At 39.7% G+C, this 14,302-nt stretch overlaps 1 protein-coding gene across 7 annotated transcripts in view; it reads left to right on the forward strand.

Annotated features, from left to right (window-relative positions):
- The window catches only part of FBXO15 (F-box protein 15), a 47,274-nt gene that overhangs the window by 11,713 nt on the left and 21,259 nt on the right, over window positions 1–14,302 (forward strand). For 6 of the 7 annotated variants that reach the window (XM_077881584.1, XM_077881504.1, XM_077881128.1 and 3 more), the window contains 5 exons: window positions 1,355–1,597; window positions 2,153–2,362; window positions 5,729–5,855; window positions 7,280–7,362; window positions 8,312–8,454. In XM_077881584.1, the coding sequence (XP_077737710.1) occupies window positions 1,355–1,597; window positions 2,153–2,362; window positions 5,729–5,855; window positions 7,280–7,362; window positions 8,312–8,454 (806 nt within the window). The remainder of the gene's footprint in view (window positions 1–1,354; window positions 1,598–2,152; window positions 2,363–5,728; window positions 5,856–7,279; window positions 7,363–8,311; window positions 8,455–14,302) is intronic. The other variant, XM_077881269.1, reaches the window with a different exon arrangement.

The raw sequence follows: 14,302 nt of genomic DNA on the forward strand, positions 1-14,302 counted from the left end.
GGCCACTTCATCCCGTGCTGAACTAAACAGAAAGGTAGAGACACAAATGAGCAGATTATTACATTTATTTATGTAAAGCTCACTTTTTGCTGTTGGAAATGGATTTTAGCCATGGCTCAGTTCCCCCAAAGAGAAGTTTGCTTCTTTCCCTGGAGGAGAGCATTGGCTCGGAGAGAGGTGTCTTGGGCTCCCTTGGGCCCCTGCCAGCTGCTACTGCTCCCATGGCTTCTCCTGGGCCTCAGTGTGATGGGCAGGAGGAGCACAGGCTCTGCCTTGGGGCTGAATTTAAATTCAACCTTGCGGCTGATGGGCTCTCTGAATTTAGGCGAATTACTTGGTTTCTTCAAGTTCATCTCTTTGTCCCTGAAGAGGCTGAGAAGCACAGGGGATGGATGTGTGAGTTCTGGTTGAGGCTGTGAGGGTCCAATCCTGGGTCTTCCGTTTCCTTACCATCCACAGACCCGTCTGGGCCACAACTTCACATTGTGGCCTCATTACATTGTCCAGTGGGGACAATGATAGTGGCTACTTCATGGATTTTTTGATGATTAAAGTAGTTGCTGTTTACCAAATGCTCAAATAATGCTTACCACAGTGCTCAGAAAACACTGTTGTTATTTTTTTCATTCATTGTGCATTTTCCTCTCTTTGTGCAAGCATGACATGTCTTTGTGGAAAAATTAAAACATAGAAATAAAAAACATTCAATTCCATTCTGCTGACATTTCTCTCTGTGTGTATGTACATATGGTTCCTTTCCGACCTTTATTTTTTTTTTATTTTTATTTTTTTAAAGATTTTCTTTATTTATTCATGAGGGAGACACACACAGAGAGAGAGGCAGAGACACAGGCAGAGGGAGAAGCAGGCTCCACGCAGGGAGCCTGACATGGGACTCGATCCTGGGTTTCCAGGATCACACCCTGGGCCGAAGGCAGGCGCCAAACCGCTGAGCCACCTGGGCTGCCCCCTTTCCGACCTTTAAAAAATATATCTACCTAAGATAACACAGTAGGAGTCACCTTGTATATTTCTTATTATTTTTCTGTAATCTCATTCCATTATTGCTTTAGGACAGCAGTGGTTTGGGTGATGCCAAATACCGTGAGATCACTCATTTTAACTTGACCCTGGGAAACAAGCTTTTCCTTTTAGTATGTGTTTCTGGGGTTGGTGAATCTGAAACACTTAACCTCAAACTACAGTTCACTTTAACACATGAGCAACTGTAAACGTTTGATTTATTCATGGACTAGGACTATTTACAAACGATTGTGCATCTCTACGGTAATATATTGCTACTGCAGGTATATGACAGTGTCTCATAGTTAACATAGTTCCTCTTCTCCCCCAGTTTTATTTGGATCAGAATCTATTCAACTGCCTTTTCACCTAAAATATCTAATTGGCAAGTTAATTCAGCAGAGAAGACCACTGTATCTATGAACTTACTGTCGGTTGAGGATAAAGAAGCTGGATATTGGAAGAAAGAATATATTGCAAAGCAAAGAGCATCTGTAAAAGCAGCGCTAGCGCGGGTTCTCAAACCTGTCAACCCTTACACAGGCCTTCCAGTTAAAACCAAAGAGGCCCTCAGGTACACAGCATCCTCTTGATCAGTGGGTATCGTGGTTACTTGCGGGTACTATTTAACATTTATATGCATGTCACTTTAAAAAGAATGATGGTGTAAGCTCAGGGTATTGTGTGTATAAGGACATAGGTACAATTTATACTGTGAGGGACTGTCTCTTGAGATATTCATGTGTTTCTGTGCATCTTATTAGCTATATAGTATTTCCATATACCATAGAAATGGCCTGAAGTTTTTATGAAAAGCAGAAATAACTAGTAATCTATTGTCATAAAGTGACAGCATCCAAAGCATCCTTGCTTCTGGGCAGAACTTTGCCTTGTCTGTGTTTTGCCACTTCTGAGAACATGGTAGATGTTCAGTGATTTTTAGATGAGGAGAAAAAGTCTAAAGAGAGGATCATTGATGAAAAAATTTGTGCCAGGTACTTTCTAAGAACTTCAACTTTGGCTTTTCAGGAACTAGATACTTTAGAGATGATGTGTGAAATTGACCTTAGCACTTTTTTTTTTCTTTTTCCTGCAGCAAGACAAACATTTTTAATTTTTCTTTCTCCAGAATATCTGGTTTAGGTTGGGTGATTATATTGAAAGAAAAAAATGGAAAAGAATACATCATGCAGCACATTGACCTTTTGATAAATGATTCATCAGTGACAATTATATGGTATGGCAGAAACTGGCCACAGCTAGCCACATTGTCAACCCTAGATTTGTGTGGTGTGACGCCAGTTTTTAGGGACCGGTCTAAACCCCCCTCCAAAAATGGGTAAGTACTAACTCAATAGAACCTTTGGGTGAGAACATCTTATATGTAAAAACTAGTTGCCATTAATCTTGTAATTTAAGAATACTATTAGTCTTGTACTTTAAAAATACCACCAGTGCATTTTAAAGGCTTCTTTTGCAATGTGGATCACTATAGAATAGAAAAAGAATGGATTTATAACATTTATGATTAGATCTAAATTTAGGTTCCTCACACCTTGGGTTATCTATAACAGAGAATAGTATTCTAGTTCACAAAATTCCTAGGTGATTTATGGGCTAACCTTTTGAGCCTTTTAGTTTTAATCATTTTAACACAAAGATATATAAAATTGCTATATCTTCCTTCATTAGTTAATGATACAGTAACCATTGGTTAAACATTAGGTCATAAGGTAATAATTCTTATTTTTATATGCCTTTCTGTTGAACTGACTGGATGTGGGACCTTGTGCAAGGGTCTTAGTCTCTCTGCTCAGCCTTCCTGTGTGTGGAATGGGGTGATGCTGATGGTGAGGAGTATTTAGCATACACGACTGCTCTGAAGAAGATCAGAAGGTTTCACTGTCAAGAGGCATCAGTCAGATAGATAGATGTGTGTCACGTTGCTGATGTGCATAGAGTCCTTACTTAGGGGCTCTGTCCTCAGGGGTTCTGTGCTGCATCCACATGCATTAGAAGTCTCTCCTCACTCTTCTGGTCATTAATCACTTCCTTCTCAAAGCCAGCTGCTGCTGGTTGTAGCGTCCTGATCTCCTGAGCAAGCAAGTGCACCTACATAAAATGCACAGCAAACGCAGAGGTAAAGAGAGGTCATGGCTGCCTTCTCCAGGGCCAGTGTCCTGCGCTGGAATGCCTCCTTCCCTGCCCAGCATCCTTTGATGTTGCCATGGCATTTACCACCTCATTGTTCCTACCAGCCTGTGTGTTGTGATTTCACCCTTGGTTTCTCTCAGGTCACATGTGTCCTTGGGATGGGAAGTGTTGTCATGGTGGGTCAGCATTCTTTCATGGCTTTCCTGGACACACATTTTTACAACTTTGTAACCTGGGACCTTGTTTTAGTTTCCACTCTCTGGTGCTGATTCTTTGAGGATATTTTCAGTGATTACACTTGTCATGCTGAGAATGTGAGAGCATTGGGCTTCTTGGTGATGATAAAGCCAGGCTTTAGCATATTCTGAAAATAACCTTAATGCTATGAAGAATGATATGTGAATGGTTTTCCCTGATGATATTACTGTAGATAATTTGGAAGCATGTTTACTTTTTAAATTGGTACATTTATTTGGATAAATCTCTAAAATTTCATATGGTATCATGACGGACACAAGATTTTTCTCATGTAGTATTATGTGCTGTGCAGTTGTGTTTGGAGAATCAATCCCCAATCTCTGTACTGATTTGACTGAACAATATGTTACTTGCCATATCATGAAATATTATTTATAGGCATTAGGACATTATCAACATCACATTAAGATAGTCACTGAAGACGAAGTGGATAGTGTTGAATTGTAAAGCTCAGTTAAAGATCCTGTGCTCCTGAAAACTGCCATCTGGGTCAGGAATACGAGATACTGTACAGTGAGAGAAGTGCTAGAATTCATTGGGAAAGTTGATATACGGAATTTATTTCCAATAAAACTCAGTGGACTTCAGCCAGCATTTGATAAACTGTGCAGAACAGACACTGGAAGTGTTTTTTAGGAACGTGTTTTGATGGGCTCTTTTATTGCAAGTTTGAGAGTGAATGTGTTTATCATGCAGAAGTACAAATCCTTATCTGCATCTGTGACAGCAAAGGAGAAACTTGGGGATTGTTATTTGGGTCTTTTTTTGTTTCCTCCATGACAGTTTTTTCAAGAACAGTGAAAGCCTTATTTGAATTTTCCTGTAGTTTATACCATTCTAGTTAGACTCATTAAGTTTTCTCCTCTGCAAATGTTCTCCATTCTGTGGCTTATTCTATTCTTCTCCAAACTTGGGAGGAATGTTGGGTAGTTATTAGCCTTCATTTCTCTCTCTGTGGCCTGTGAGGCCAAGGCACATGAGGACTTAGCCTGTTCTTTGTGGAGTCTGTTTAAACTGCTCTGGAGCCATGGTGATGAGTATTCTCCTTTTGGGCCCATTGAAGAGTGTGAGAGGAAGGTTTTCACACCCTGCCTGACCTCATCTGTCCACACTAATGATCATAGAGGCAGTGACAACACCATTTCTGAGCACCTTGGGGTTGGATTTAAGGTTTGCTTGATGCCATACTTAGGTTCCTAACCCTATGTTTTGCTTCTGCTCCATGTATTCTACCTATGTGGAGTATATTTTTAGGTCATACATCACACACATGCTTGCTCCCCATCACTCCCTAACAAGTATAGTTTTCAGCATAAAACGTCCTTTGAAAATTGAGGGAGGGACCAGGGTAGTCTAGAAACTGCAGATCTGGTTTTGATGCTTAAAGCCTCCTGGTCCCATGCCCCCACTTGGAAACAGTGCCACAGCTGAACTCCTTAGTTTTCTGATTCTTTTAGTGAATATTTGAATACATCTCCTGCTAGCTGGTGCCTTAGGTGCTGGAGGAGAATGCTTGAATGCCATGTGGCCCCAGCTCTTTAGGGACCCTCTTCTAATACTGAGCTGCGTTAATTGACCACTGTGATCTCATCTCCCTTATAATTTCCTGAACTATCTCTAGGTCCCTAGAAATGTTTCATTCCAGTTTTTAAGTCTTATGGTGAACAGCAGTGTTGTGTTTACACATCTGAGTTATTACTTACTCTTAGACACTGATTCTAATATAGAGTTCACAGTGGATCTCCTTCATGACAATACTCAGGGTTTTGGTTTAAATTCATTTCCTAGTATTAAAATTTTCACACTTTCTAAATTATTTTTGATAATAATGTTAAAAGGTATGTTATCTGCTTTCAGACAGCCTACTGATACCACCTGCTTTTTTGTCATTTAGAATATTTTGTCTTTGCTTAGGTGTTATTTCCCTTGGTTATGAATACATAGGAGAATCTGCTTTTGACTCTAGCATTGTGCTGATTTCTGAGGGGAAGAGGAAAGAACATGGTTCTTTCTCATCCTCATGATTCTTCCACCTCTGACTGGGCTGTTGAGTTGACAGTAACAGCAAGGAGGAGGAAAACATAATTGGGCAAGAAATTTGGGTATATCCATTTTCTTTTTAGTTATAGGAGTTGTTTGTGTCCCCTGGCCCTCCATGCACTATTTCTTAGCAAGGTGCACATTATTAGCATGCTCTTCAAAAGTATTTTTAGATACCCTAGACAGAATTGATAACATTCCAGGTGTGAAAGCTCATTTCTCTCTTTCCTTTCTTTGGCATGGATGTTCAAAGACCTCGGTGGCTTTCTTTAATTGCAAAGTACAATCTGAGTAATTTAACTGAATCCACCATGATTGGCTGGGACAGACTCATTCGGATCTTCTGTCTACACCCAGGCCTCCTGGTGGGGCTGTGGAAGGTAAGGTTGGAGTCCCTGCCTGCATGGTGCCATCTCCCTCCCAACTCCACATTTACTCACCATTGTGCAGGATGCCAAATGTGAGGTCCCTGTGAGTGTCCACTAACCTGGAAACCTGTTTTACGCTCTTACCGACTTCATTTTTCCAGCGAAATGACCCTCTGCTCTGTGGAGGCTACTCTGCTGTTTTGCTGTCACGGATTACAGGCCACCTGTTCCTGCCTGCATGTTTTTGTTCACATTCTCTCTTCCACGTCATGGGAATCGCCCCCTTTCTCTTCCAGTCAATACATGCTCTGTTCTCCTCCTCTCATATCCTGTGTTGGCCAGAGTGTCTCTTACTCTGTGTTTAACCCAGCGGCACATGTGTGTCTGATCCCAAGCATGTGATGTTGAGTGTAATCTGCCCTTCAGGATACAGTGTCTGAAGACTTCTCCTTTCCCACTTGATGAGGTTTCCTTTCTCATGGGGTGAGGCTGTTGGCCAGCTCCCTCCTCTGGGGTTACTTTCTAGGCAGGCACTTTAGTGAAGAGCGTAACAGTGTGATGTTTCTCTGTACACCAGTTGTGTGGGCATCTGTGGCCATGGTCTGTGGGTGTTTTAAGATAGAAGTTTACAAATGTGATTCTAAATTATGACCAGACAGAACCAAGATATACAGCATCATCCTCTCATCATCCTTTGCAAGCAGCCAGTTAGTTTTTCCATCCCTCCCTCACTGTGTGAGGGTGACTTTTGGCCCAGGCAGCACTTGGCCTGCTAAACATTTCCTGGACTTGAATTCATCAGTCTTTTGGCCCACATAGTTATGAGGATCCTCCTCTGGCGGGCTACTGGAGAGCGATGCCTTGGATTGACCATTCTGGGTTACCCACACCAGACAGTGTCTGCTGTGAGTTTGGGAAGAAATGGGTATCTGTTCCTCTACAGTCATATTTTCTACTACTTAACCTGGTGGGTGAAACTCTTCATCCCCATTGGCTTTGCCAAGTCAAGTGGGTACTCAAGAGACGAATGTATGCCACAATGCTAAGTATTTGTGGAATTAATCTTGTATATGTGAAGGTCTTACCAGTATCATCTTTATCTTGGTAAAGAGTTTGAAAGGACCTGGAGCTAACATATATTTTCACAATCGTGTGTAATAGAGTGATTTGACATTTCACAAGTGCTAGGATGTTAATCCTTTTGGTATTGCATGCTCTGCATATTTGGGTGAATTGTCCTGCTCTCAGTATGACACATAAGTCTTATTGGGTAGTAATAATGTATTAGCAGTAATAATGCATTCGTACTGTGGTGATCTTACAGTTGTAAGAAACGGCATCTATCTGTAACGTGAATGTGCTGTGATCTTCACAACGACCTTGTGAAAAATTAATATTTCAGTTGAAAAATGTATTCTTTCTAATTGACTTTTCAGAGGGAGGAAGAACTGGCTTTTGTTATGGCAAATCTTCATTTCCATCACCTTGTGGAGAAGAGCACATTAGGCTCAGCCACTGTGTATGTATTTATGTGTGGGTGTATTAAATTTTTGACAGTAAATATAAAGGATTAGAAGTTGATACCATCTTAATATCCTGAGAGTAGCTACAAAGATACTCTGTTTTTAATCAGTAGACACAAGCCAATAGGCATAATTACTTAGCTGTTGCTAAAATAATTGGATTATTCATGAGTACATATTTGCTTTATTTGTTCTGGGTTAAGGATTATGTCCCTAGTAGAATGTTATTTATGGGGGCAGGATAGCTTCATTACTGCAAGATGCCAGTGCATCAAGATGTTTCCTGTTCTTTGCATTAATGTGAGTTTTTATATCTTGCAAGGCACACAGACCCATGGCTGAGTTGGGTCTGTAGATGTGTTTTGCTTGGTCAACATAGTACGTGTCTTTTAATGACTTTGAAGGTCTTGAGGTGGGCAATATGCTTTTCATTTCACTCCTGCTTTCACATTCATTTTTAAAATTATTATTTGAAAAGCTCCTGAATGCTTTTGAGTTTGTTACTTTACGTAGTAAGGTTTTTCTTACTGAATAAAACTTTGTTCATCATAGCTTTGGGTCTCTGCCTGGTTCCTAATCTATAGGTCTGTTGTTTGATGCATTTTCCTGTTGAGCAGCTCCGTTCTCTGGTTACTGAGACCTCTGAGGAGCAGAGTTGTCTTTGCCGAGCTGCTATCTTAGGCAGATCCCAGGAATGTATTCATCCGTGGTCATCTTGTGGATACTTACAGAACTCACTCCTTTGCCTGTTTTTATATAAGTTGGTGAAAGGAACACAAAGCAATTCTTTTGAGTTCCTGGTGTGGAAGGCTATTGGGAACTCTGTAGAGGATTGATAGAAGCTGGTGTTTGGACAGATATTAATTTTTTTAAAGGAGTATTTTCAGTTTAAACATTTTATCTCTGGTTGACAAATGTGTGTATGTTTTGTTTTGCTTTCTTTAGCCCCTACGAGCTACCTCCTCATACTCCTCTTTTGGATGACAACCCGGAGTATGGACTACATGGCTACCAGCTGCATGTTGATATGCACAGCGGTGGAGTTTTCTACCTGTGTGGTACATTTCGCAATCTCTTTACCAAGAAAGGTGAAACTAATTGACTTTTTGTTTCAGTATGAAATTAAAAGGTTAGAGACAATAAGGGACCTATTTTTATATTTGAGTTAAGAATTGTCTCTTCACTGATCATCTGTTGGCACTCTGTCTTCTCATACCCACACCTCATTCTAGGACTTGTGAAATACCATGGCCAGATCAAGTCTCTTTAGCCTCGGGCTCCATCTCTTTCATTACCACCTCTCTACCTTCTGGAATATTCTCTACTCATGTTTTCTGCTGATACTTTCCTTACTATTTTGCCCTGCTGTGCCTCTTCCTCTTACCCCAAACTTCTTCCCTTCTTTCTCAAAGGAATTTGGTAAGCTTGCCCACAGGGCCAGTGTAGCACCTGTCCAGGATAAGAGTGAAGGGAAACCACCCTTCTGTATATCCTGCATCCATGTTTACCATGCTCACTAAAACTGAGACAGAGACTGGAGTAGGCTGAGAGGGAGGGGGCTCAGTTGAATGAAAGGGAAGAAGGAATATAGAATGCCCCCTGTTCTGCTTTGTCTTCTTGTTTCCTCTCGGTTTCATTTGTCTGTGTCCTGTAAACATGGAGGTTTGATGTACAGAATCATATAGATACAAGTTTAACATTTAAAAAAAAAAGATTTTATTTATTTATTTGAGATAGTGAGAGACAGCACAAGGATGTGGAGGGGCAGAATGAAAGAGAGAATCTTAAGGAGAGTCCCTGCTGAATACGGAGCCTGATGCAGGGCTCAATCCCAGGATCTCAGGATCATGACTTGAGCCAAAGACAGATGCTTAACAGACTGAGCCACCCAGGTGGCCCTCAAGTTTAACCTTTTTGGTAGTAGTGTTTTATAGGGGAAATTTAATACTTTATTTGTGAATTCTCCAACATTCTTTCTTCTAATAGTTTTGACATCCATTACTAATCTCTGCCTGAATCAATTTCTTTCAGAGTTTAGAAAATGGTGATTTTCTAGTTATGTCAATATTTCTACATTTATTAACTGAAATTTTATAAAGAATTTCCACACATCAACTGGTGAACTCCTGTAGTGGCAGGATAAATGCTCTAATCCTTTCTTTTCTGACCACCAATGCTCAGATTATGGAATTGATGTTATCATCACTTCCTATGGTGGAAATTATTTTGAGTGCACACTCTTCTTGTTGTTTAGGTCATTGTGGACTCTGAGTTTTTAATTTATTTAATAATTTATAGACAATTACAAACATTATTCTTTTTGAAGCTAAAATTGTCCTTAGTTTGATCAGTGGGCTCTACTTCAAGCTGGCTTCTGTGCTTGTTTGATACACCCCCATTGGTCTTTGAGTCTTTGCTTTCTGACTCAAGATTTCTAGGTTTTTCTATGCTTGTCGACATTTTCATTAGAATCATTTCGAATGTATATTTGACATTCACCTGAAGTGAGTTGACATCTTTGTTGTTGACTTGTCCTACCCAATAATGTGGTATGTCTTTCATTTAGTTCAGAAATACTTACATGTCTTTTAGAATGAGTGTTTCAGAATTTTCTTCATACTAGTTTTGCACATTTATTGGTGAGATCTTTAGTATTTCATCTTTGTTATTTCTCTCCCTTTGTATCTCCCAGTTGTTGTAATGTTTAATGCGGCTTTGGTCTCAGGCCACTCCTGATTTCATAGAGTAGGTTGCGAAGTATTCATACCTTTTGGATTTTTTGGATTTTACTTAGAATTGGTAGTAATTCCTCCTTAAAATGGTTGGTGGAATTCCTTCAGGAAGCCATCAAGGCCTGAAGGTTTCTTTGTGGGAAGGTTTTTAACTACAGCTTCAATTTCTTTTATAGATATAGGACTACTTAGATTATCTATTTATTCTTGAGTAAGCTTTGGTATTTGTGTCTTTTAAGACATTCTAAATATTAATTATATTGAGATTGATCCGTGGTTGAGATTTTTGGCCTGCTTATTCTATTATAAATTTCTCCATGAATGTTTACCAAATGATGGGCATCTATATGCGTTATTTTATTGAGATTGCAAAAATGATGTTTCCCTAGTTACTTCATTCCTTGTATGCCTATTATGTAGGATCCTTCTGTAAATAAGAGTTTTCTCTTATCAACTGTTTAGTTAACTTAAAAATAATTAATACAGGAAGGGCAAGGTACATGCTTGAGTCTTTCTATTTATAGTGATTAATGCTCTAACAGTCTTCAAAGATGACTTAGAGGGTTTTTTTGGGGGGAGGGGATATTATTATGAACTCCTAGATTAGAAAATGTATTTTATGTATTTTGGTCTATTTTCAGTCATTATTTCTTTTATTGTTATTGTGATGCTCAAATTGTCATCTTCTCCTGTGTTCCTTTGACATGACTCTAGTCATCCTTGGTAGCTTGCTTGTGCTCTTACAGGACTGGATACCTAAGCTCATCTTGTCTGTTTCTTGCACAGAGGTGGAACTGTCATTTTTCTGAGGAGCTGTGCTTCCTTTTAGTTCCCACTACACTATGGTATTTAGAAACCATAATCTGGACCCTGGAGATGCACCTTGCCCTTGGGTTTTCATTTCTTTTAGGGTTTTCGGTGGGCAGTGCTAACAAGTTTGTAGGTTTTATAATGGGAAGAAATCAATCATGCTTCATTAAAGGAAAGATTTTAAGGTTTTTAATTAACTACTTTGAGTAAATACTTGAATATGTTTTCTCATGCTGGAAATTTTTGTTCCAAACATCAAAATCTATAATAATTTAAAAATAGCAATATTGTTGCAAATAACCCATTGAACATCCTTTTAATTAGGATTTTCCTATAGCTCACTATGGGCTTAAGATACATCATGCCAGAGAGTTAAGTCACCTGAAATAGTTCTTCTCTGTGTGATTATGCTACCACTTTGACATACAATCAGAGTGATTTGTTTCAGTTGATTTTTTATTTTTCAGGATTGCTTTCCTTTTATTTTTACATTAAAAAAATTACATCCCACATTTACATGGTTTATAGTTGAAACTATAAAACAAGGAAGTTCAGAGAGGTTTACTTCTATCCTTGTCCTTCATCCCTGTTCTCTCTGTTCCTCCAAAGATGATCCTGGATATTGGCCTTTGGTTTATTCTTTAAATGCTGTTTTCTGAATATATGTTATACATCAATGTATTTCTATTTCTCCCAGTGTTTTTTTAAAGAGGCATACTATACTCCTTTTTAATTTCCTTGCTTTTCCCCTGTTAGTAATATATTCTGGAGATTACTCTTTAGAATGACGTAGAGATTTTTCTCATTCTCTCTTTTTAAACCATCTGTAGGTGGGCAGTTTGTTAATGGTTTCCTTCTGTGGGTTCCAGTCTTTGCTGTCACAGTAAATAAATAGCCTTCTTCATACATCCTTTTATATTTTGCCAGCTTGTCTTTGGAATACTTTTTTAGGGGTAGGGTTGCTAGGTCTAAGGAAAATGCACAGTAATTTTGAAAGACACTGTCAAATTCTTGTTTATGAGGGGGTATTTCTAACTTAATAGGAAGTTAAAGCATTTTATTACTGGGGATGTTCTAGGTTTGTATTATGTGGTCATACAAGGCAGTTTAGTTAATAAACTTTCTATTTCTAAATTAGTTGGATTTTTTTAAAAAAATTGGGAATGGTTCTTAAATGTCAGATACATCTTTGGGCAACTATTGATAATCATATGATTCTGTCTCCTTTATACTATTAATGTATAAAATGCTTCAGTGTATCTTCTAATAGTAAGCATCCTGGAACCTCTGACAGAAGCTTCTCATTATGTATGCTTATTTCTAAGCTACTGGTTTCAGTTATTTGGTATTTAGTGTTTTTCCATTTATACTCACAGATTATTTATAGTTTTGTTTTTAAAAATCTGTTTCTGATCTGGTTATAATCAGGTTTTCTACTTTTCATTGAATCATTTTTTAGTATTTATATGATTTCCTAGAAAGTCATCTGTTTTCTTTAGGTTTATTTTGATCTTTTTTTAGCTTTTTGAGTTGGCTGCTTAGATTGTTTAATTTTCAGGGTTTCTTATTTTTCTTCAGTACTCTTTCTGCAGATCTTGGAGTCTGAATCAGGAAAGAACTGGAAGGTGATCTAGAGAGTGAGCCCTCCTGGGCAGGACTGCACTCTGCTCAAGGGCAGAGGTACTGTCTGGGAACAGTTCTCCCAGTTTTATGAAGGCATGAAAGTTCTGCCTTTCTTCTTGGTACTTCAACCCTTTTAACTTTATTATGTTATTTGAAACAGAATAAAATCTCATCCCTTTTCCTGGTATATCCTATTGAGGGTGCTACTAATGTGCAGCGGTCTATACCTAGGGTACAAATGCATGTGCCCTCTGGCTAGTGTTAATTGAGGACGTCCTAGCTTTCAGTCTTTCTCATGAACATGATCTGTGCTCTCAAGAGCCTGTGCTGGGTCCTCCAGGGATTAGATCTTTTAGGTGGGATCTTAGATGGGTATGTAGAACTTCAGAGGAGAGGACTTACCCTCACCTAGTTTTAAACAAATATAGTGTAACCTTGATGAAGCTTCGTGTGCATTCCTTATACAAGCAGTGCCCTTAATAAGGAAGACGATAGTACACAGCAGACTTGTGGGCGCTCATTACAGGTTCTTACTGAATGTTTTATATTTATATTAATTATTCAACTTAATCTTCACGGCAAGCCTGTGAGTTGGGTAGTATTTTCTCTCGCGTGTTACTGGTGAAGTGGCTGGAACTGGTCTTGTAGGTCAGTTCTCTAATTACACGCAGCCCGCGCATGGCAGAGCCCCATATGCACCTGCACAGACCAGTCTCCAGAGTGCGGATCTGAAACACTGGGCTGCACTGTCTTCTGTATATCTGTACTTTCAGGGACATGCTTCTAGAATATGTGTCTTGTGTGTATGACTCGGTCTGTCTTTTCAAAGCGTTTGCATCATAGAGCGATCAGGAAGGGCCTTTCACTGCCAGCTCGTGGGGCGGCCCGTAGCCACTGTTCTGTTAGTGCTGATGGCTCACAGGGAAGGCCAGATGATTATCCATGACTGAGAGACTGAGGAAAATGAAGGAGAATGGGAAGCTGAGATGGGGATAGCTCACTTTTCATCTGTTTTCACAATTAGAAAACACATTTCCACAGTGAGAAGACAGCGCAACTGAGACACGTTTCCTCTGCATGTGGTTCTGTGATGAGGAAGCAGCAGAGGGCGCCGCCGCCATCAGCTTCCTCTCACATTTTAGAAAAGTACAAACCAGAATGTCCTTTGCAGTTTTTGAGAAACTCTCCTGTGGTACCATGTGGTATATTTAGTAAATTCTGGCTACGTCATTGCAGTTGGGAACGACAGCTCTTTGCCCTGTGTTTTAAGAACACTTTCTCTCTCTGTCAAGGATAAAATGCTTTATCATCATGTCCCTGGTGTTGAGGTGGCTCTATCCACTGTTTGTCATCAGTGAGACCCGAGAAACCTGCCTGATTCTAACGAGGCCATCTGCAGGGAGTGGCAGGAAGTAACGGGGACAAGGGAGGATTTATTTATCTGATTCATTCATTATTGAACACGTGTGCTGGACACAGGGCATAGATGTGTCAGGCATGGTGCCTTTCCTCCTCAGGTTGGTGCTGAGCCAGGTGACAGGCACATGTGGGGCTCTAGGGATTCTGGGCATCCTCAGGAAGGGCAGACCAAGAGCAGTTGGGGGTGGGGTAGAGTGACCAGAGCAATGTTCATAGAGGTCACTGGAAAGGGGTCCAGACCAGTTAGTAGGAGTCATGGGGCATGGAAAGGGTACAGCTTTAAATGTGACATAACTTACAAACAGAGCCTGAGTTTGGTGATTGTATAGGGTCATTTCCAGCATTCCATCTT

This window comes from Canis aureus, chromosome 1 (assembly GCF_053574225.1).
Source record: "Canis aureus isolate CA01 chromosome 1, VMU_Caureus_v.1.0, whole genome shotgun sequence".
NCBI lineage: Eukaryota > Metazoa > Chordata > Mammalia > Carnivora > Canidae > Canis > Canis aureus.